This window comes from Magallana gigas, chromosome 7, assembly GCF_963853765.1.
Source record: "Magallana gigas chromosome 7, xbMagGiga1.1, whole genome shotgun sequence".
NCBI classification, from domain to species: Eukaryota; Metazoa; Mollusca; class Bivalvia; order Ostreida; family Ostreidae; genus Magallana; species Magallana gigas.
Window position 1 is genome coordinate 51,927,287 of NC_088859.1, and position 23,667 is coordinate 51,950,953.

Sequence of the window (23,667 nt, forward strand, 5' to 3'; positions counted from 1 at the left end):
TACTGTTATAACCCTCTATGGTCAGTAATACGTATTTTATTCATACAAACAATTTTTCGACATAAAAAGAACATCCATGACTCTATATAAAACCATTATTACGTTTCATTAGGCATACAGAGATAAGAATATTTACGACTTAAGGTATCGGGTGTATACATTGTGTATGCATACCCCGCCATGCCTCAGCAAATTCAAAATAACACAAAATTAGGTCACATTTAATCTCAGGTTAACTGAATGTTAACAATCATGTTAAATGTTCACACATATTGTAATTAAATATCAGCTACAAAACCTACCGGTAAGATTAAATATAATGCCCGTGAATCTGTCTATCTCTCTGATCAAGCGAGATTGTTAGAAAGCTATGACATCACACCCTTCCCAAAATTCCCCGCTTCTAGGAAAGGTGAAGGTCGTGTGAAGTGGGAAATCCAAAGCGACATTCACAAGTTTCAAGTCTAGGTAAACTGTGTCCTGTTTATATGAAAAACAGAATCTGTGATTCTGCCCAATTCATGTTAATCAATAGTATGCAACTATGCTGCTGCATTAATTCGAATTTCCTCACTCACCACAACATCATGCATAGCTATACACATGTAGGCTGTTGCAGTATATTACTATGCCTACATACTCAGTAAAACGTCCCTGATTTCATCAAGGGCTTTAATCGGACACGTATCATTATGATCTTTAAAACTAGATATGGAGAAGAATTGTTTCATTTTCTGTAGAACATCTTTTAAATGTATCATTTCAACTTTTGATTATTTATCTGATAACATCTTTCATGTGTATCAAAAATGTATAGGCCGTATATAGGCTACATTTCAGATTTGCAATATTGCAAGTTGTGTAGTTAATTAACAAAGATGATTTCTAACCAATTGATAAAAAAACAAACAAAACAATATAAAAAAATTATCTTGATAAAGCTGATCGAGTTCATACATCAGAGTATTATTTGAATTAATTTGGATATTTTGATTCTTGGAATTTTTGGCTTTTAAGAAAATTGCCCTTAGTTAGACTACTCATAAGGAAAATTCATGTTAATTGACTAAGTTAGTTATAACTAACACATCAAACAATAAAAATTCTTGTCACATGTCAAAGGTAGTCTAACTAAGGGCATTATCTTAAAGGCCATAAATTCCAAGAATCAAAATAATTCCAAATTCAAATAATACTCTGTTATACATGCATGTGCAACTTCATACACAGAACCTCAGTAGCTTAAATTATAACAAAACTGAAACGATCTCTCTCTCTCTCTTTTAAATTGCTCACAGTAGCAACTTAATTGTGAGTTATCCCTATACTGATGCATATGTGGACACATTGCACAGATATACTGATGAATGGAATTTATCTGTTAATGTACAAAAAACCAAAATTGTAATTTTTAGAAACGGAAAATGTGTTAAAGATAATGAAAAATGGGAATACAATAGCAAATACGTAGAAGTAGTGAATCAATTTAACTATCTTGGTATGTTGTTTTAACTACAATGGTAAATTTTTATCTACACAAAAGCAATGTTCAGCATATCTAGTAAAATGAAAGATTTGAATTTTAATGTTGAAACTCAATTGAATGTTTTTGATACTTTAATATGTAAAAAGTGTACTTGGTTATGGTGCTGAAATTTGTGGATTCCATAAAGGTCAAGATGTAGAAAAAGTCCATATAAATTTTTGTAAGAATTAAGGTTTTGGGTGTTAGAAAAAATACTTGCAACAGTGCAGTTTATTATGAAGTAGGCAGATTTCCATTAGAGATTTTCAGGAAACAAAAAATTTTTAAATACTGGTTTAAATTAAGAAACAGTAAAAACTGTATTTTAAAAGCATGCTACGAAGACATGGTGAAAAATAATGACATATGGATTTCAAATATTAGGAAAGAATTGTCCATCTTAGGCTTAGCCGATTTATATCAAAGTACTATGAAAGAGTCTGTTATTTTAGATATTATATTTAAAGCTGCTTGGTCCGATTTTTTATCAAATTTTATGCACGCTTTTAAACGATGGTTATGCTTAGTATATGTATAATAATAGACATTGCAGTTGTTTTCCCAGTCAATTAAGCCAAATTTCAATGAAGAAAAATACGTACACATTATTGCTAACAAAACAAACGACATAAAAGGGTACCGCGTTATTTCGCCTCATGTTAAATTTCACCCCTGACGACGAGGCGGGTATAGTTGTATTACGACTTTGTCATCGCTTTGAATCGCTTTGAATAAGGGTCGAAATGATCAGACAAATTACAAATAAACATGTGTACGTTTTGTTCGCTAATATTTCTGAAGTTTGTTTTCTTTACAATCGATGCAGAGCATGCGTGTTGAATGACCCCTATCATTCGGGGGACGAAACCAAATGGTTTCTTTTTCTAAACATTCCCGTGATGCATTTTGGTTTGTTTTTTCGTTTGCCCAAAGAGAAATTATTTTTATTTACTTTGAATATCTCTAACTTTGAAAGGAGATTGATTCTGCTGGTGTAAATAGGAGAAAGTCCATAACTTTCTACGATAAATGGTTTGTATGGAAAAAATTTTGATACTGTAATAACAAATAAATCGGACCAAGCAGCTTTAATAGAATGTGTGATGTCTTTAAACAAAAAGTTGCTAACGATATAAGCAATGCATCAAAATGTATATTATATAAACATGTTGTTGATCATTTTTGTTTACAAGTTTACCTAAAGAAACCAATTCATGTAAAATATCGTAAATTAATTACACGCTTACGGTTGTCCTCACATGACTTAAAGATTGAAACAGGGAGGTATGATAATTTAACACGTGATTGTCGAAAATGTGAATCTTGCAACTTAAATGTAATTGAAGATGAGTTCCATTTTTTACTTATTTGTCCATCACTTTGTAGTTTAAGAGATAAGTATATTAAAAAATACTACTCCCGAAAACCAAGTGTCTATAAAGTTATACAGTTATTATCTACCTCTAATACTAAAGAACTGTGTAATTTAGGTAAATATTTATATTATGCAAACAAGCAACGAACTCTCCATGTGAATTATCCAAATTGATTATGTACACTTTGTTTTTCTTACTGTTTATTTAATATGTATATGTTCATATGTATAACCTATGAGACATTTGTCTCTTGGAATAAAGAACTTGAACTTGAACTTGACAACTCATGGTACAGTATTGGCAAAGCCACTCATGCAGGCATGTTAAATACAGATTAAAAATCTATTCAGAGTGATATATGAAAATAGATTTGCAATATGAGTTCAGCAATAATAATATACTGTCATATATATGGTACATTAACTGAATGTATGAAATTAATTTTGACCCAACTCTTAAAATTATGATTGTCGAATGAAAATTAGATCAGCAGCTCTATATGTCATGTCATATAATGAAATTGATAACTGCATTTATTTTGTGCTTCCACCCCCTCCCCCACCCCCTCCCCCACCCCAACACAGATGCCTCAATTCACATCAGTAATCTGATAATTTCTAGAAGTCTCTATAATGAGTAGATGTAGTACTGCATGGGACATTTGACTTAGTACAAGAGGATCAATAGCTTACTAATGGGATTAATGGTACAGTAACTGATGAACATCATCAAATTCACAATTAACGGTAATTACGGGAAGTTCCATTTTATCACAAGATGGTACCCAGCCTATGTCACTCTGTGCTGACATTAACCTCACCAAGACTGTGTACTCAGGTCCACCATATGTCACTCATAATTACTTTATTGATTGATTAATTATAATAATATCAAGTAATGATTTATTATATATCTCTTAAATAATTTAAGTAATCAATCAAGAAGTGAATTTTTGAAAAGAAATGTATTTAAACACATACCTCAATGTAAGTCATGGCCTATTTTAGAACAGCCGTAATTTTTTTACTTCTTTGTGATATTGGACACTTGTTATTCAGAAAACATATGTTACATAATGTTATTATAGCTAGGGCCCTAGGGGAGATGATCATAGCCTACACAAGTTATATGTGTAGAGACTGAGAGAGGTGACGCTTACCTCGGGGTGCACAAACCATAAGGAAGTAAGAGCACCAAGGTGTTAGGATACATACAAGTCATCTGTGTCGTGTACAGGTGGAAAATGAAATTTGGTCCAAATTCCCAAAGTCCATTGTAACAAAGCATACTTAGTAATATCACAACCTCATATTTTTATTTAGATGCAGACATTGAAGGTCAGTTATTTTTGAATGAGTACCGTACTAGCATTTTTGTTTCAACAAGTTGGAAAGTCTAAGAACTATTCTGATGTTGTTTTATAGCTTGGAGTAATATGTTTGTGGAAGTACAAATATGCTTATTTTGCATCTCTAAGTTTTCCTCAGATCATGTTATGGTTTTTGGTAAATATAAAAAGCTGAAAATGCTTTTAGAAATATTAAAAATGGAATGGTAATGTTATGACAATATTCATGTTTCTATTGATTTTGGCAATCATGCCCTTTCTGTATAGTTTTTGGCTGACATGCATATACGATAACAGAATTTTGTTAACTGCATGCACTCTGGATTCAGAAATTGGATGACATTAAGGATTGATGATTGATCTGTTAAATGTAACATATTGAGGTGTAAATGTTTTAGTTAAAATTTAATGAAACTAGAGTAAATATGCAGGGTATGACTGTATAGATAAGTTAAGCAGTGGGAGATATTAATAGTTCTTTCCATCTGAGTTTATCAGTAGTTAAAAAAGTCTAAGATAACATCCTTAAAGGTTTGGAATAATTTTAGCCCCCTAACGAACACAACATCTGATTCATGGCAGTTATAAATTAGATTCTATGATGTTTGTTTTAAGGAGTCTGTAGATAAAGCTAAAATACACAAAACTCAGAACAGAAGTAGCAATAAAATGGGGGCATCTGGGGGAGGACTTAATCCGCAGGTATCAGAGGGAACTCGGATGTCTCCGAGAGGAGTGGGTGAAATGTCTCGAGTTACCTCATCACAAATATCAGGTTTCAGAACAGCTGAACACCTATATCCTGGGTCTCTGGCTGACCTGATGACACCTGGTTCTGACCTATACCTGGCTGGGGTTACCTTTGATCTCATGCTCCCGTGCTTGCAATCTGGACAAAAACATCTGTTTTGTGTAACTGAGGGGAGAACTCCTGCCAGTGATGATGATGGAGGCTAACTTTACAGTGCATTAGCTGATGGGAGAGTATAGCTGCTGAGAACCACAGGCTCGGAGGAAAATGATTGATGGCATCTCTCTATCCATCTGTAGGTTTGATCAAGATAGAGAGGAGGCTTTGGTCTTCAATGTCATGAAAATCAGCCCTTAGATAACTAGCCAGAATCATTACATGATGTTGATTACTACTAACTGTCATTTCCTGTCTACATGCCACAACATGACATTAAAGGACATTTTGCACATATTAACTTTGAAACTATTCCTAAATCTGTCTGATTTGTGTGATATGTACTGAGCTAGTGTCAGGGTTCTCCTAGGGCTCTCCAAGCTACGCTCAGCAGACATTGAAGGTTATTCGCACCAGATGACAAACAGAGATACAGGCATATATCACGGGCTTAAATGAATTCCAAACCACGGAAGCAGGTTAAATTATGTAGATAATGGCCAGACTGTCAATTTGACGTGAAAGTAGCTGAGGAAATGACAGATTTCTGTGTATTGAACGGTGACCCCACTAACCCCCAATCTACTGGACAAACTGTGATCATTTACGTCTCGTTCTCTATGGTATCACAATTTTGGATCTTGAGAGGATGCTGGATCATTAGAACATCAAAGTCAGCTGGCTCCCTGATATAATTCTCTGTATCCTAACACTCTGTGGGGAGCATAAAACAGAGAAAATCCACAGACACGTACACTGCTTCCTCTAAATGTTTTGAAGGAGATTGAAAAAAAAAGTTTCAAATGAATGATTTCATTGCTAAGATTAGTATCTCCCTTTTCTTTATATGTACATCTTGAGCACCATACCAGCAAATTTCCCAAAGAACAATATTTTTAGCAGTGTTGCTGGAAATCCCCCTCTTTATGGTATTGCTCTATGGCTCTTGTATTTTTTACGTTGATCAAGAGTTTGACATTTCCCATCACTGTGTTTTGTAGAATGTGTTATCTGGTAAGACTGGTTGTGTCAATCGCCCGGCTACCTGTGTGATAACGACTCTAAATGTCCATCACTGTACAGGTGTGACTTCTGTACACCTGTACAGGTATGTTGTCTACACAGTGCACATCAGGCAGGTTACCACTGCACATGTCATACAAGTGTCAGAACTCTGTACACAACAGAATAAATGTCATAAAACAATTAAACACTAACAGATGATAGCAGGAAGAGAAACAAGTCCACAGTCTGAAATAAACTCACACAGTGCAGACAAATGATAGAGAACTGCTTCAGAAGATGAAAGATGTGAATACTGCATTACCTTCAGGTCTGGTCCCTCAGCTACAGACTGGACCCTGTCAACTGGTCCCCTGTCACAGACTGGTCCACGATTAACGGTATCCCTATCTCCAGATACACACGGAGTAATACATTCAATCAATAGAGCCTTGTAACTGTAGCCAGCTACGACAAAGAGATCTGCTGGTCTGTCTGCCGTGGCTGATATCGAGTGCTGTAGCAAACAAATCGTGGATGCTGGCCCAAAGGGAGATAACTGTCACAGATCTGAGTATTGTACTCTCATATAACCCAGCTAATGAAACAGAAGCATGTGTATTGTGTTTGTTAACATGAGTGAATAACTTGCTGGACTCAGCTTCAGTTGCATTGTAAAACTTAAGTACTGATGGTGATTGAAGATTGACAGGATGATTGGCATGTGTAGTAGCTGGGGAAAAAACCCCAACACATACTATAAAACCCAATACACAAAACCCAGTACACAAAATAATGCAATACACAAAAGATGAAATCAATGCTTACAAGGGAATAAATCCACCAAATAAAGTAATGCCTAGCTAATATGCAAAGATGAACAATGCACAGAATAATGCCAGGATTGAAATCAATACACCAGCTAGAGCACAAGTATACACAGGCTGAGGTACTTAGGTATAATCACATGCAGTACTTTGATGACAGAAAGACAGAAGGAAGCTCAGAGACAGATGGATGAACAGAAAGATGAACAGAGTAATAGACAGTCAAAAAGTTTAATAACCTCCAGTGAGGAAATTATTTACCTCATTTACATGTGATTTGAATTGCATACTAGCATGTTTTGACAAAGTGCAGCGAGACAGGAGAAAACTTGTTAACGAAACCGGCTCGGAGATAAACTTATCCAAGTGTTTGTTTTTTAACAGAATTAGAAAATGATGGCATGCTTGAAATAACGGGAATCTCTATCAGTAATCAGTAGACAGTTTTTGGAGGGACCTGTAGAAATGAACCGCAGCGCCCTGACAGGGCCTCAGTTTTGTTTGCACCAAGTCAGGCATTTGAATGGAGTAGGTGTAGAGCTTGTCAATTTTCTGCCCACCTGATTTCTGTGGGTCCCTTGAATACCTGTGATTAATCAGGTACAGGTAAAAATAATGTCAGATTGTAACCAAATATTTTGTTGAAAGCTGTGATTTAATGACAAAAACCCCACAATATAATCAGACCTCCACATCAGACGGTAAAGTTGAATGCTGCAATTGCAGATTTTATTAAAATATTTAGAAGTTCGGATGATCAGAGCCTTTGGCTTGGTTAGGGTCTTAGGGAGCACCCCCCACTGGTCCTTGCACCTGTAGGAGGCATGTGTGGGCGTACCAGTCAGATAAGACGAACGCTGTAAATATGCAGCGATATAAATATCATTTTCAATTCCGAGTGTATTTATTTAAAACTTTAAACTTTTTTTACTGTCTGTTGTTGGGGTCATTGCAGTAACCTGTGGACGCTTTGGAGCCATTGTTTCTGAGGGCGTTGGTTTTTGTGTGTCACAGAATGACCTTTGAGGTCAAACTCTTTTATCTTATAGATCCTTAAAAAAATTGAAAGAAAAGATCTAAAGTAAAAATACCGATCTCCTGAGCAGCTGATAGTTATTAGGGATACAGCGGAATGGAACTGATCTTTGCAAGGGGCTAGATCCAAACTTGTAGATAGAGAGCATTACAGGGGAAGATGTCAAAATATTTGTGTCTGTTCCATATGATGTGAGATATGATATGGTAAGGGTTTACTACACAGAGGTATTAGACTGTCGGTAGAGGCTAGATCATTGTAACAAAACAGCTGAGATATCACTGAACAGCAGGGTAATTAACTAGCCAAGGTATCAGTAAAAAACGAGACCCTCCCTGACTGGCTGACCAGAGGTCAGGCTGTACCGGTACCAGTCCCATAGAGACCTGGGGGGGGGGTGTCATCACAATGTATCTATTTGTGTCTGATACAGCCAGCACTCAGACTGAATGTCATAACACACTGCTAGCTTATTCTCTTTAACAACAGTAAGTTAGCTAGTAGTTATGAAGGGAATCTTGTTTCCATGCAGCTTCCTTTGAAGAAATATACAGAGTGAAGTAAATTCCCCATTGATCCCTGGGGTAGGGGATCCATCCCCTGAGGTAGGGGATCCATTCCCTGGGGGAGGATCCTAGGTGTTTACCTTAGGCCATTGCAAGTTTTTTCTTTGTTTAGCGTCCACCCAAAACTCAAAAACCTATCTTTCTATCAGGGAAAAAAAACCAAAAACCTTCCTAGAAACTAGAAAATAAAAAGGAAATGACTACATCACATGACCCCAACTCATCCATCCTGTCATAATTTTGAATTTTGAGAATCTTTTTGACAGAAAAGTTTGAGACAACTAGTCTAAGACCTGACCAGGCATCACTTACAATTGTTGTTGGTTGATGTATCTCTTGTATGTTGTATTTTACATGTCTGATTCACTCATAGACTTGAAATCTGAAGTCATGTTTATGGTGGAGAAAAGTGCTAATGTATTTCCATTGCTGTAGGAGCAAAACTAGTGTATTTGTTATGTCTCTAACCCCTGGTTGACTGATTCAGGGTAAAGGAAATGAAGATCCTTCATTCTAGGGAAAAGTTTCATAAACAATCTATAGAAATCTTTTCCTTCAGTGAATAAGACACAAGCTGTGGAGTTGACTTCTACCCAGGGTCCAGAATGAATCATATCAGGGTTACAGCATTATCCCTGGTTATTGGCCTCAGGCACAGAATACCCTGGGTGATTAGCCTCAGGACCAGGAATAAGCCATAGAAAGTCTGATGAACAAACGTTATTGTTGATACTTAATCCAGGACCTATTGCAGATAGAACTCTTTAGATAACTTAGTTATATTAATTCAACCCAACATATCCAAGGGAGGCATGCATCAAGTTGACCAAAAATCCACTGCTTAGGTCCTCGGGGTAATCCAACCACCGTCCCTTCTCAGTACCACTGTGACTGTTATGTCTCACCGTGCCTTAATGGTTCCATCAAAGGCTCATTGGTTGTTTAGATGAAATTGCCCTGCTAGATTCCTACACTCAAAGATGACTTTTTCAGACATTTTCTGGTTTCCATTTCACAGAAATAACTTATCTCTCCTGTCTTTTGCATGCAATCTTCCTGAGTGACTGTTCTTTCCCAAGGGTTCCCCAGTTCATTGATTTATGTGAGGCAGTGCAGGCCTTTGGGGGTGCAGTACAGAACCTGACTTCTGTCTTGCTGTGTAATCAATTTTTACATCATAATTCCTAACAAGATTCATGCAAGTAAATTAAATCTTCCAGGTTTTTTTTCAAAAGATGTTTGTTTTGATTGAGTTAATATACACGTGAGGTCTAAATGAATCATTGTGGGCTATTATTAGTATAGAAGATATCAGTGTGATGTTATTGATTTTTTCCCCTCAAATTTTGAACAGTGTCCTTGGAACAAAAAAGTGGCGCATTTGTACAGGTTTCTTATTTTAGTGAATCTTAACATTCTAGAAGAGTCGACTCAACTCAAAACTCCATGATCTTAGATGGAGGGATTCTTTGAGGATTCTTTGAGGAGTTTAAGCCAGAATGTCAGAGAATAGTCATTTCCTGTGCTTATGAATTGCGTCACCCATCTGAAGATTCAGAGATATTCAGACTTGTACTGTGTCATGGGTTTGCAGAGCAGACGAAAAGCATGGGGGGGGGGGGGCATTAAAATGTCAGGTGAGCAGAAAGGAGACTTCTTAGAAAGAAGGAAGTTTCAGTCTGAAACAGACATTGTGATAAGAGGGAGTAGCCAGGTTTTATTAAAAACTGTGTTGTTACATGACACGATTTGAAAGACTTGTTAATCACAAGAAACATGCATTTTTTTAAATACTGTAATTGAATTTTTTTCTTCATCTATCATACAGACATTTTAAGATTGAACAAAAAAGGCATTCTGAAACATTCATGGCTTAATTTTGGGCTAAGAGGGTCTTGGGCGGGAGAAAATATTGTAATACAACCCTATTATGACAGTTGATGTTACAAATATAACTGCTCTTTCTGCTGACTTTGTACAATTTTTGTTTTATTCCATTAGGTGCTTGAGTTTGATTGTGCAACTCCAATGTTATTGTGTGCATCTCATAACTGCATGCGTAATTCATGCAAGACATATTCGTGTCTTATTGGGCGTGGCTTTATCATGATGCTTGAAGATTTGACTCTTAAGACAGGAAGACGGTGTTATGAGGATTACTCTGCAGGGTGGGGACCATTGGTATACACGATGTGAGGGTACTTGACCTTGTGGAATTTAACGATTACAGTCTTATCAACCAGTCAAATAACCCAGAGTTTTAACCCCACACCAGTTGGGCTTTAGCTCAGTTTGGCAGAGATTGATGCTCTGATAAAATGATATCATTATGACAAATCCACATCTAAAATTAGGTAATGATAGCAGTTTATTTAGACAAATAGACATGAGCCTCCGAAAGGAAATTACCTACTCCCTATATCCTGATTCATTTTTTTATTTATTTACCTGGTCACCTAAAGAAAGGTGTGTAGTTCCTCTGAATCACCTGGGAACCCAGGTGAAAGGAAGAGAGGTTGATCTTGAGGAGTGGGAACAAAAGTAGGTCAATAAATAAATCAGGTATAACAATGGAGACTTGTCCGTGGACAAATTGGAGATGTGTATCCCACAGTGGCCGAACATCCAACTTAACACCTCTAACTGGGACATTAAGATTTCTGTCACCTTGTGTTTGTCGGTGTATTCATCTTAATGAAGATGTTCACATCAAAAACTATTTAAAGTCAAGGGGTAATGCACCTCTACAATTTGATCAAAATTTATACCCATTGTACTTTCAAAATCACAGGACCAGTAAATTTATGCACACCTGTATAGAGAGCAGGTAAAAGTGCATACGTGACTGAAGTTTTGGGGGATAGACGGTAGACTCTAGAAGGCATCAAGATTAATTTTGGGCAATGAACCCTTTGGACAATTTGTGGTATTGTTTCCTCTTGTCTTAAACATGTTAAATGCTGTGACATATCCGATTAATTGGAATATAGATAGAACTAACACAAAAGAATGTTGCCTTACCTGTTATGAGCTAATTCAATGTGTACACACTCACAGAATGTCGCTTCAATTCTCGGCTATTGCCCAAAATATGCGGCAACTTCTACAAGGCGATTTTATCTCCCCGAAAGTTTCACGTTTAAATCCACAGACAGTTTAAAAACAGCCAATAAAAAATGTTGTACCTGAGCGCAATGTTATGAAGTTGTAAATGTATGAGTCAGCTGTCATGAGTTAGTTGGGGACAATCTCTGGAGAAGGCTGTATAGAGACTATCGGAGACCTGGTCATTACCCAGACTAACACGCAAACTGTTTATCCTTCAACACCTCGGACGGCTCTAAGAATGTTTATGTAGACTATTACTGCTCTTTTTAAATCCCTCAGACAATGGGTTTGTGATCTACCACCACCCTGCACTGTTCTAATTCAGATTGTCAGGAGACATACCATCTCTTCCATAGGTGTCCTCTTACTGAATTAAAATATTCTGAATGAAAAAGTCCTAACCATTAGCTCATTCCAACAGGATTTTCACAATAGATAACAATAAGGAAATAAAGAGGCCACATTTAGGACTTAAGAAATCTCAACAATTGCTAACAACTATTTTGCTTGCTCTGTACATTTTACCTTTTTTAGAGTCAGTATTTCTGAGTTGATATGCTTGGATCAAATGGCCAAATTTATCAAGGGTGATGATTTATCCGTTTTAAAATCTTTTAAGAATTCCAAAGAAAATATAAAAAAAAATTGAAAATGTGTCTTCTTCATTGAGACTGCTTCTTTTTGATATTATCTTTTTTTGGAGGAAATATATGTTGCTTTATTATTGTTTGAATTTACTTTTCTGATCCACAACAGTTAAATTCCTGAAACATAATACTTGGAGATTAGATAATCTGGAGCATTTAAAGGATGATTCATCCTGTTAATTTATATACTGCAGGTATTACAGGTTTAACAGTGTTACTTCATTCATCTCTGGAAATAATACTCATTTACCATAATGAATAAAATATACAATTCTAAACTGTTTACAATATTAAAATTCTACAATGCAGATTTTACGAGATAAAAAATGAAGTTGATTGTGGGTATAGAGTAAGGGATCAGTTCATATAAGACAAGTGTTTGATGTTTGTGTGAGAAAGGTGGGGGGGGGGGGGGGGGGGGGGGGTGGCAGAGTGGACACCAGCTGTGACTCCTTGGGGGTGTTTCCATTACCGCTTCAGTTCACAGTACAGCACCAATCAACTGTTGTCTCAACCCTAGAATATGACCATAGATGTAAGGGTAGATAACTCCTCTCATTAGCTCACTTAATCCCTCCTTTATCAGTCATCGCTTATCTCACGTTCTTTATGTTAACACATTACAAATCAAACCTCCAAGCTAAAACCTCAAGTTTAGGGTCATTCATTCTGCCCCAAGTTAGAAGTCTGTGTAATGCACATGACTTGGTTGAGGTAGGAATCTCTGTAGAGGGTTCCTCCTGATAAGATAGCATCAGCCAGTACCCCCCCCCCCCCCCCCAACATCTCTCAATACAGGCTGATAAGCTAAGGTCTATCATTTCCTGCTTTGTTGCAATATCTTATTGCAGTAAGCTGAATTTTTAATAAGACTTGGAAACCTGATCAATCGGAGTCAACAAACTGTTGCCTTTGTTAGTGTGCAGATGTGTGCACTGGTGCAGAATTAGCTGTGCAACAGATGGGCCCTCGGCTCATCTAATTTACATGCAATTTCACACCTTCTTTGTTAGATTCTCAATAAATTTAAGGCAATGTAAATTTTGATCATTAAATCAATTCAATTTTGTAGAATTTGTGCTTTTTAGGGTCATTGATATCCAGTGAAGATTTTGTTGTTTTTATACAATTAAGAACAGTTATGTAATCTTTTTGTAGTACCGCTACATTAGATGGATATTATACTCTGCAAGTTCATGACAACAAAAGGTGAAGTTTCCCACATTAGGAAGACTGGGTGAATTAAATCTGGGAGGACATATTTTGTTTACACATAGAATTGAAGGCTTTACTGAAAGAGGTTCTGAAAACAATGTCAGACTTGAAAAGACACCTTAATTACCGGGTACTTGTTTTGAAACTGAGCTCCCAGGCATCAGCAGACACAATGAGGGGGAAGGAGGCTAAATAGATTTAAATTAAATTCAGCTGAATTAATGAATTAATAATTATTAATTAATAATTAGTGTGTGTGTGTGTGGAAGAGGGGGTGTTGATTGTTGACACATTATATGTTTATTTTCATTTTTATTCACCATATGTGTGTGTAAGGGGGTGGGGGTTGACCTCTGGATCAGGGACATTATCAGTGAACCTCTACAGGGAGATCTGCTGGTCAGTTGATTCTGATTACAGAATCTATGCATTTAGGGTACATGTATATGTCTTTTGTTATTTTCTTAAAGTAGTAAATTTAAAGACTTGTCCATAAATTGCCTGTCCTGGCAATCCGTCACAAGTACAAGTACGTATCTTTAAGAGATGGAGTAACAGAGTCAAGATATCAGTACATACTTATAGCTGCTAAATTTTATTGCATACAATGTAAGTATCGTACTATACTGTTTATATAGCGCCTCTCAGAGAATAGCTTATAATCTTAATAATGATAAAGAATGGCTGGTTATAATAACTTCCTCATTGTTCACACTGGACCCTGAGATATTGTATGGATATAACTGCCACTCAGAGACTGCTGGCCACCCCCTCCCCCCCCCCCCCCCACCCCCGGGTCAGCTGTAACTCCTCAGGCCACCGGGACGATGTTTGTGATATACGGAGCAACAGATCCACTTTTACGTGAGTTTTATGGCGGATGTGAGCTATTTCAGGGCAGTAAAATGTACAAGGTGTTTGTGTTGGAGTCATGATAGTGTTTGGCTTCCGGATGATCAAAGGGAGGCGATTCCTATTTGTACGAATCCGGCCTAAATTAATTCTCTTTAATTAGTGCATCAAAAGTAATATAAGAATTATTTATTCAAAAGGTCCAGTCAACACTGCTACAAATGCTAGCCTAGGGAGCGAATTTTATGTATTGTTTGCAAAATGAATAATTTATTAAATATCAATTTACATGTTTGTCTGAAAAAAAAAAATGGAATTATCATGTGGGTCATTCTCAAAAAAGGTGGTATTGGGTTGTTCAAGGGCACTAGAAAGTATAATCCTTGATTTTTGCCAAGTTTCACTTTTGTGCTACCTTTGGATATATATTAGCATACATATTGGCACATAAACAGTTAATTCTAACAAAATCTTAAAAATTTAGAAAGTTTATAAGTTGATTTTTTCACATTATTTGACTGTTCCCACTCAGAGTTTGCGACTTTAAATAGGTTTTGTAAGGTAGTAAGACCATTTTTTATTAAAATAATAGGGTCAAGAGATAAAAGGTAAGTAAAATACCTCTCTCAAACAAAAAGACGAAGAAAATATATGAACAATAATTTTCAGCGAGATCAAGTTTGTCTGTACATGTTTTTATATCCATGGTGTAACGAAACAAAATATTGGTGTGTAAGAGTTGCTATTCTTAGTAATTTGAAAGATAATTGATGCCTCCTTATTCCCATCGTATAGCTATAAACAATGATAGAAGACAAAATAGCTGAAGATGAAATTTACTCAATTTTTTTAATGATAAGTAAGTAGAAATAAATGTGTAACTTTTTATATTGTCTTTGGGCTAACAGGAAATACTTAGGAAAAAGAAATATTTAGACACTCTGGAAAACAGACAAACTATTGCTATGTGTTGTTGTAGCAGATAATATGCTCTTTTACTCTGAGGGAGCAGTAATCATTTAGCAGAGACAAGTTAATTCACAAATATGTCCTTTGTGTAACAGTCCTTGGTGTAACAAGAACAAAAAGTTACACCATAGACTATCACTGTTATCCCAGAGACTATAACTTACATACTTTATTTTTTTGGGAAAGATATGATGAAATTATTCAATAAATATATCACAATGTATCACATTTGTTAGTTTATGCTTATATATAATGTTGAAGCATCTGTTTGCTGTAGATCTAGATTATTTCTCAATCATGCAATATTTTGTTACTCCAAAGACACATACAATTAACACCAAGGACATAAGACCTAAAATATTCATTTAAAAAAAAATCAGCATTGTCAAATCAAATCAAATTTATCAATTCAAGTATAATTAATATTGAATTTGATATTGGACTTACAGCTTAAGCCAAATTTTCCCTAAAAAATATTATTTGACTTTAAACAAAATGTGTTACCAAGGACTTTTAATGTTACACAAAAGAGTATTTCAATTCCCATGCATATATTTTTGATAGAAAAATTAATAAAACAAGTATTGTATAAATACATTTTATGACAGATTATGCAATGTAGTATAATAAAATACTAAAATTATTCATCAACTAGATAAAATGGTGTCCATGGTGTAACATGTTGTGTCTTTTGTATAACAAACTTAAATTTTACGCCTGAACTTGTAGAGAATAACAGTAACATGTATAATATATCCGCTGAAAAGTGCATTTGGTAATTTTGAATTCATTTAAAATACATTCAAGCTTTCAAAACAAATTGAAATATTAAAACTTTGATTCTTATAACAGACAATGTCCATGGTGTAGCATAAGTGTTCTTGGTGAAACATACTGGAACTAAATTGTGTAAATAATTTGACTTTAGGGGCACTTTTATGCACATTGATAATGATTACTGTTAAATATATGCATTCATAAGTTATAGCTATGAAAACATTCAGCTGTCTCTATTTTGAAATCTGATATTTTTGTGTTTAAATAAAGGTTGTCCTTGGTATAACATTTGGACCAACAATAATTGTCCTTAGTGTAACATCCCTTATTTTGTTTTTATTTTCAAAGATTTTTCAAGAAATATTGAGGTTTTTTCACTTAAGATTATTTTTCATGTCACTTACAAGTGTCTCCCAAAAAAAAATCAGACATTAAATGGAGAAGAAGTTTTCAGTGTGCCATACAATGTCATGAGATAGATGCATATTTCTCATTCACAAACCAAATATGAAAAATTAAGGAAAATACATTATCAAATTCTTGTTTTATGATTAAGTTCAAGAAAAACTTCAAAAAAGTTAACTTTAACACCAAACCAAATGCATGAACAATAAGATTTAATGAAATTTATGAATATTTCTTATGCGTTACACCAAAGACTGTTTTCTTTTCATGTGGTTGTAAATATCATATTTTTATAGATTTTCATTTGATGTACTGTTGGCATATTTTAGCAAACAAACATCATGATATGCCCAATACAAACTATGATAAATTCAATCTGGTTGTAAGTACTTTGTTTTTAAACAAGTGGTACTTGACAAAATCCACCTTTTTTGAGAATGACCCATGTAATGAATTCTTTGCGACAAATATGGAAATAAAAACGACTGCCTCCAAACGCATAGCAGGGAAGAAAGAGACAAGTGGCATTATTAAAACTCTCTCTCTCTCTCTCTCTCTCTCTCTCTCTCTCTCTCTCTCTCTCTCTCTCTCTCTCTCTCTCTCTCTCTCTAGCACCAATATATGTTTTCAAAAGGCACCCTTTTGGTTTCTAGCTAATCCAACCTTTTCAAATAATTTTTTTTTCATGAGTTTTTATCAAGTAATGCATATACGAGTTTTGTTATTGGCCAAAACCTACAGGAATGTATACTATAGTATACCATCAGCATGCTGTTGTTGAAAAAGGAAATTTTGCTATGTAATGCTGAGACTGAGAGAATAAACTATCCATAGATTGCCATTGAAATACTAGTACATCTCAGTCGCGTCATGAAGGGGTTCCAAGTACTCATTAACTGCTCTCTACATACGGGTGTGGGCAGATAAAACAATATCAGAACTGATTGATTATCAAAAAAGAGATACATCGTATAGAACTGTTGCTTGTAACAGCCAGAAGAAAGAAACGTACCCACATATTGTATTAGGAATAACGAGAATCGTTTTAATCAAATAAAAAAGACATGAATTGGAAAATGTTGTCGAACGCTCCTTTAAAATGTTTCAAATCACGTGACCAAGGGAACAGTCATTAATTCATTTTTAATTCTTGCAGATAGTATCATGTGTTTATTTGATGATACTTTCATCTCCAGAAAATGTTTGATATTATTTCCAATGTTAATCCAGTAGTTTTAAGTTAAACTTCCACACACAAACATATTTTATCATGTCAACAAATATATGTATTACTCTTGTGAGTTATTAAATAAGGTTGTTTACCATGCACACCTATTTGTTTGTGATTGAACGTTTTGCATGATTTATAATGCCTTGACAATAAACACGCTTCTGACCTTGGGCTTAGCGTGCTTCAGGGCGGGGGAATATGTAATCTCCGGCTCGGCAGTTGGCGCCTTCATCGACATCACGTGATTTGATGTCATCTGAAATTATCAGAAACATACGCAGTTGTATGATATTGACGATCTATCATATGTATTAAAGCTGAAGTTTTATTCATGATGCCGTATATATAACCAAACCTGCATGGAGACTACGAGTCTAAATGCAGTTCCTAAAAGCTTTGCAATTTCAGAAATGGACCCGAGGGATGAACAATTTCCACGCATTTTAAGCGGGGAATTCAGGCCCAAAGTAGAATCGCCAGCTTAATTACATGTTTCCAACATCTCAAACGATTCTAAATCAATGTTGCAGGCAGTGTTTTCACAAAACTCAGTAGATAACAGGCTATTTGTGCACTTCAAACTCAGAAACAGTGCAAGTATATTGATCTGTATTTGTTGATACATGCAAATACCACGCATGGTTGATTGATTTTTTGGGCCGTTTGAGGTGAATTTTAAATGGAACGATTGAAATATTGCAGTTGCTGCCTTACTCATATTGTTTTTATTTCGAAAAGAACGTAGAAAGTGAACAGTTCTGATGACGAGAAAAGTAATAAATATATCAACGTAGTAAAGTTTTGAGAAGAATCGAGTCCTTAGAAAAAACTTACCTCAGCATGGAAAATGACCATTCTCGGACGGTCCGGTTTCCTTGGTAACACTCCCCGCTGTCGGATACACCCGGAAGAACCGAAACATTGGTGGATCGCTGATAGAAATGTTTCTATGAGTCACGGGCCGAATCCCACATCGATTTCGATCACCTATTGATCTCCTGCTGATGTATCCAGCGAGGACTATGCTGGTGTTCCATCATCCAGTTGTTGCTTTTTAATGTCACAAACTATGCCATATTAATTGTGTGTGTTTTTAGAGATGGTATGGCGAGGGGGGGCCTTTCCTATATTGTTTTTGTTGTTGTTTTTTGCAATTTTGTTGTTCATGCTTGAGGTACATGTACTTCCCATTTTCTTGCATTGTACAGATAATGTTAATTTCTCTCTCTCTCTCTCTCTCTCTCTCTCTCTCTCTCTCTCTCTCTCTCTCTCTCTCTCTCTCTCATTATTAAAATATTTATCTCGCGATGAAATGATATTTCTGTCGGATAAGTTTTAAAACTTTAACTACATACTACGCTAGATGAACATCGCAGTAACATAATTGGATTAAATGATTCAAATTCATGTTTACATTACACATTTTCTGTCGATTTTTGTATCCCAAATTCTGTAATTGGCTGTCTTTGCTGTCATATCCATGACAGATCCGTAACTAACCCTTCACACCGAGCATTGTCCATGCAATGGCCCACCGAGATGAAGAGGCTAGGAACTTTACAGTTTTCTTTCCTGTTCTTAAATGTGTTGTTCTGGGTGAGTCTGCAAGTTTGTTTGTTTTTTTTTGTTTTTTATCTCATAATGTCCTCTTTGCCGACCGCTCCCCTTTGCTTCAAAAAGTCTGTTTTTTAAATCAAAATCGTATGTATACTACAAAGACTATGCATCAACAAAAATCCATTAACCTTAAGTTCTTTGATCCTAGAAATACAACTTTGTATTGATTATTATTTGTTTAAGCCTGATAACTTTATTGTCTTTAGCATTGATTCAGTTGTCAGTGTTGCGATCTAAGAGAAAAAAAGTTCACCTTATAATGAAATAACAAAACTCATCTAATATGGAATCATAAACCAGGAGAGACCATGTACGAGCGATAATCACGTGTGGACGATACTAATCGATTGATCGATCCTATTACTGCATCCTCTGAGTCAAGTCGGAATGGAATCCGTATTTCCTTATCTTTGATTCCATTCGGAGAGCTTGCTTGTTCCGGTCGCATCCCCTGAGCCAAAGCGGAACTTCATAAAAACCAAAACGGGAAATACCTTTCAAAAACAGTATTATAATACATTTATAAGCGGAAGGTGTTTGTATTCTATTGAGTTGATCTGTGACCCTTTTATGCAGATGGACTACATTATTTGTTGAAATTACAGATATTTTCCGTGGCTTTTAATCTATCTCTTGAAAATAGCAGGATCGGGAATAGTTTTCAGCACTTCAGCACTACACGCAATTGTCTTCTGTTGCTGCATCCTTCATGGTTCTTGTCAGAAAACTGATTTTATTATTGCTTCAGTTGGATTAACTTTGATATTACATTACTTTGATTCGTATTGCGTGTGGGTTTTTTTTATTGATACGATATGCCTCCCCTGATTTGACAGTCTGTATTAGTACTCGTGTTCAAATTAAGGGGGGGGGGGGGCAAAATATGATATAAAAACCATCAGATTTAGCTAAAACTAAATATGTGATTTTTCAACCTGTCAACTGATATTTGGTAAAGAAAAATTTCATATAATTTTATCATTTTCCATTATCTTTATATGGAGCTCTTCTTTAAAGGGGGTCAATATTGTCTTAAATGGCAGCCATCCCCAGCCCTTTGGTCAAATATTGAAGAATTTGAAAATTCTGCACAGATTGTATTTTGACTATAATGTGCTTTTATCTACATGTCCTATACCACCTTAAATTCAACCTAAAACCGAAAAGTGCTGGCCTCAACGTCTTCTAACGTCTCTTACTGACCCCGTTATTAAAACGTTGAATTCAGTATCTGGTACTAACTCTGTATTTTTTTCTGTTATATTTTGTTCAGTTATTATTCATATAATGATATGTTCCTGTAATGGATTATTTTGTAACACGGCGTGTTTTGTCCCGTCAGGCGGTGGGGATCGGTATCGTGGGCTTCGTCTCATGGACACTGTCCTCCCTCCCCAGTAACACAGAGTTCCTCTCAGTGGCCTTTGTAAGTAACGTTCACCTCAACTATAGGTTGATAATTTTTTAGAAGAAATCCCAATAACAAACAATTTAAAGCAAGATTAAATTAAAAGATTTTTTCGAGAAGGTGATAAATAAATTGTTTTCCGAAATGTTCTGAGATTGATAATTAATCGACGGGCGATTGCCTTTATTGTATTTATCTCTGTCTTCAAGTGACATCTGGCTTTTGGTCAATTTCAGGCTTTCCTGTACGTCATCTTGTTCTTGGGACTCGTCATTGCAGCCACAGGTATGTGTAATTTTTCCTGCAGTCTGACACGCTCACCTACCAGGTAGCTAACCCCCCCCCCCCCCCCGGATAAGTTAACCCTGACCTGAAGCCTGACTCATCACTCCTACTGCATGACAGATAAACCAAGCCGCCACCCGCTCCTTACCCCCCCCCCCCCCTCCCGAAAAGTAAACCCCAATGACTGACTTCTCACCCTTATAGATAGGTTAACGCTACCGTCATAACCCCCCTCCCCCCGAAAGGTAAACCCTGAGGTTTGATTCTTTATAACCCCTCCCCCGATAAAAAAATTTCCTGAAATCTTACTCGTCCTTTCCACTTGCAGGTAAACCCTGCCCTTCTAATAATGCATGCGATTTAGTACAGAGGCAGTAGTCGTCAAGACGGCTCTGTCCGACACCACACTCCTCCCCTTTGGTGTTGGTATTCAGTGATGTGAAATGTGTGTTAAATATTTCGCATAGTTACATCTTCTTTGTTGACGTACACCAGACTTGTAGTCGTTGGAATTGTAGAAGAATATAATGTGTGAACCTTCACTTAAGGTGCATTTTGCCCTGTTAAGCGCAGTAACTCTCATGCTGACTTTTTAAATTTCTTACATGTATACAACCTTATTTTTTAAGATAAATAAAATAATATTTACATTTTCCCGTGTCTTTATCTATGATAACACTACGAAGAAATTTTGCAATGTATAGATCAATACAGTTCATCAATTATGAAATGATTTATTCTCATATCAATAACATCATTAAAACAGTAGTAAATTACATATTAAATGAACATTACAGGACTTTTAGGATGCCTCGGCGGGTTGTTCAGAAGCATCTGTCTACTCAAACTTGTAAGTATTCAGAGGTAATAGAAAAATATATATAATATATAAAATGACCTGTTGTTTAACAATTTTAGCCAATGTGTCTGTCTATCATTTAAAAGGACTAATTTTCCTTACTCGGAAGTGTGCCGAGTTAAAGGATGATCAGAATTAAAAAAAAAAAAGATGAAGTCTGTGAAAGATTAAAAAATATGTAAATTGCATGTAATTTAGAAACTTAAATATGCAATCACGTTCAAGCCGAAATAAGTCGCGTTGCATGGAATTCAGGCTCAGAAACCTTTCCCTGTGTAATGTTTGTTGCTTAAAAATGTACATATTCATTTTCTTTCTTTTATTTTTTTTTTCAGTATATCGGATTAATGGTGGCTTTCGTTTTCGTGGAGGTTGCCATAGCAATAGGTGCTTACACTCAGAAGGATCAGGTAGGACAGTGACGTCATATGACGCGATGAAGACGTCAAACACCGATACATCATGTCTCTATATGTCAGGATCTGTAGTGTTTGTTTGCTTCGATAAAAACTTTTCACCGACCAATGTATGAGATATCTCTGTTAACAGATTCCAACACTGATCACCTCCACGTGGCCCCAGCTCAACAACGACACAAAGTTCACACTCCAGGCCGGGGTAAGTGACGGCAAGAGGCGGGGGAGGGGGGTAAGTTTGGTAATAGTGGGGTAAGTGACGGATATAAGCGGGGGTAATAGTGGTAAATAGTGGGGTATATGATGGCAGGAAAGAGGGGGTGAGTGGGGGTAAATACTGGGGTTAGTGAAAGGAAGCAGCGGTGGGGTGGGGGGCAAGTGTAAAATAAAAATGGGAAAGTGAGGGTGATAGAGGGACAATAACGGAAAGTAAGGGATGTTAGTGTGAAAAATAGCGGTTATATGTGACTGCTGCGGCGTGTGTAACTGGTGGCGGACCATGGTGGGGTAAATAGTTTGGTGAGTAAATCAAAGAGGGGGAGTAAGGGACGGTAACTAGGTCGTGGTTTTATGTGTCGGGAAAGTTTGCTCAATACCCGGAGTAAAGACATAGGAAGGGGTAAATAATGGCATGAAGCGGGGGTATGGAGGGAAAGGGAGGCGGGAGGATCAAGCAGCAGGGCAAGTTGCGGGGAAAGAGAAATAAGCTGGTGGAGTCGAGTAGTCTGGCTAAAAGCATACAAATTGTAAAGTAACAAAAATATAGTTGTCCTGTATTATGGCAGTGACTAGTATTTTAGACAGAGATGAGACATTGCCACAGTTATCAGGGAGGGGTGTTAATTTTTTCAGCTGGAGTGTTGTGGGGTCAACAACTACACAGAGTACGGCGCCCACCTAGCGGACCTCCCCCTCAGCTGCTTCAAGGTCTATGACACCCTGTCGGTCCACACCAAATCATGGACTCTTCTCTTCACGGTGGGTCTCGACTCATCAACTCGTGACCTAACTGGTTTCAAATTATTTGCCTTTATATGCTGTAATTACTGTAAATACTGTTGTTTATGCAGTAAATGGTATCAATACGTAAAAAAATTTGGTCTATTTTAGACGCCATGCCTTCAGCAGCTTCAGCACTGGTTCGATGCCAACCTACCAGTCTGGGCGACAATACTGGTTCTCATCTGCCTCATACAAGTAAGAGATATCATATGATTGATATATTTACTGAGAATGTTTGTGTAACCAATAACCAAGTTATATATTTAGTATTTACCGACCACTACGGCCC

General features: G+C 36.3%; 2 protein-coding genes across 20 annotated transcripts in view; one reads left to right on the plus strand and one right to left on the minus strand.

Moving 5' to 3' along the window:
• LOC105334259 (band 4.1-like protein 1) overlaps nucleotides 1-18,762 on the minus strand; it is a 34,180-nt gene extending 15,418 nt beyond the window's left edge. For 8 of the 13 annotated variants that reach the window (XM_034459090.2, XM_034459083.2, XM_034459082.2 and 5 more), the window contains exons 1-2: nucleotides 18,626-18,762; nucleotides 17,958-18,047 (exon numbers count right to left, since the gene is read on the minus strand). In XM_034459090.2, coding sequence (XP_034314981.2) covers nucleotides 17,958-18,047; nucleotides 18,626-18,646 — 111 coding nt within the window. In that variant the 5' untranslated portion in view covers nucleotides 18,647-18,762. Of the gene's footprint in view, nucleotides 1-302; nucleotides 456-3,881; nucleotides 3,912-6,483; nucleotides 6,671-11,608; nucleotides 11,767-17,957; nucleotides 18,048-18,625 lie in introns of those variants that run through there. The other 5 variants (XM_066065775.1, XM_034459085.2, XM_034459086.2 and 2 more) reach the window with 5 other exon arrangements.
• LOC105334260 (uncharacterized) overlaps nucleotides 1-23,667 on the plus strand; it is a 24,810-nt gene continuing 1,143 nt past the window's right edge. Inside the window, exons 1-8 of one of the 7 annotated variants that reach the window (XM_020069748.3) lie at nucleotides 1-20; nucleotides 20,751-20,834; nucleotides 21,053-21,101; nucleotides 21,899-21,951; nucleotides 22,296-22,370; nucleotides 22,510-22,578; nucleotides 23,229-23,354; nucleotides 23,487-23,573. In XM_020069748.3, coding sequence (XP_019925307.3) covers nucleotides 18-20; nucleotides 20,751-20,834; nucleotides 21,053-21,101; nucleotides 21,899-21,951; nucleotides 22,296-22,370; nucleotides 22,510-22,578; nucleotides 23,229-23,354; nucleotides 23,487-23,573 — 546 coding nt within the window. In that variant the 5' untranslated portion in view covers nucleotides 1-17. Of the gene's footprint in view, nucleotides 21-413; nucleotides 469-4,208; nucleotides 4,239-7,172; nucleotides 7,197-14,367; nucleotides 14,422-18,704; nucleotides 18,820-19,243; nucleotides 19,388-20,750; nucleotides 20,835-21,052; nucleotides 21,102-21,898; nucleotides 21,952-22,295; nucleotides 22,371-22,509; nucleotides 22,579-23,228; nucleotides 23,355-23,486; nucleotides 23,574-23,667 lie in introns of those variants that run through there. The other 6 variants (XM_034459096.2, XM_020069747.3, XM_066065779.1 and 3 more) reach the window with 6 other exon arrangements.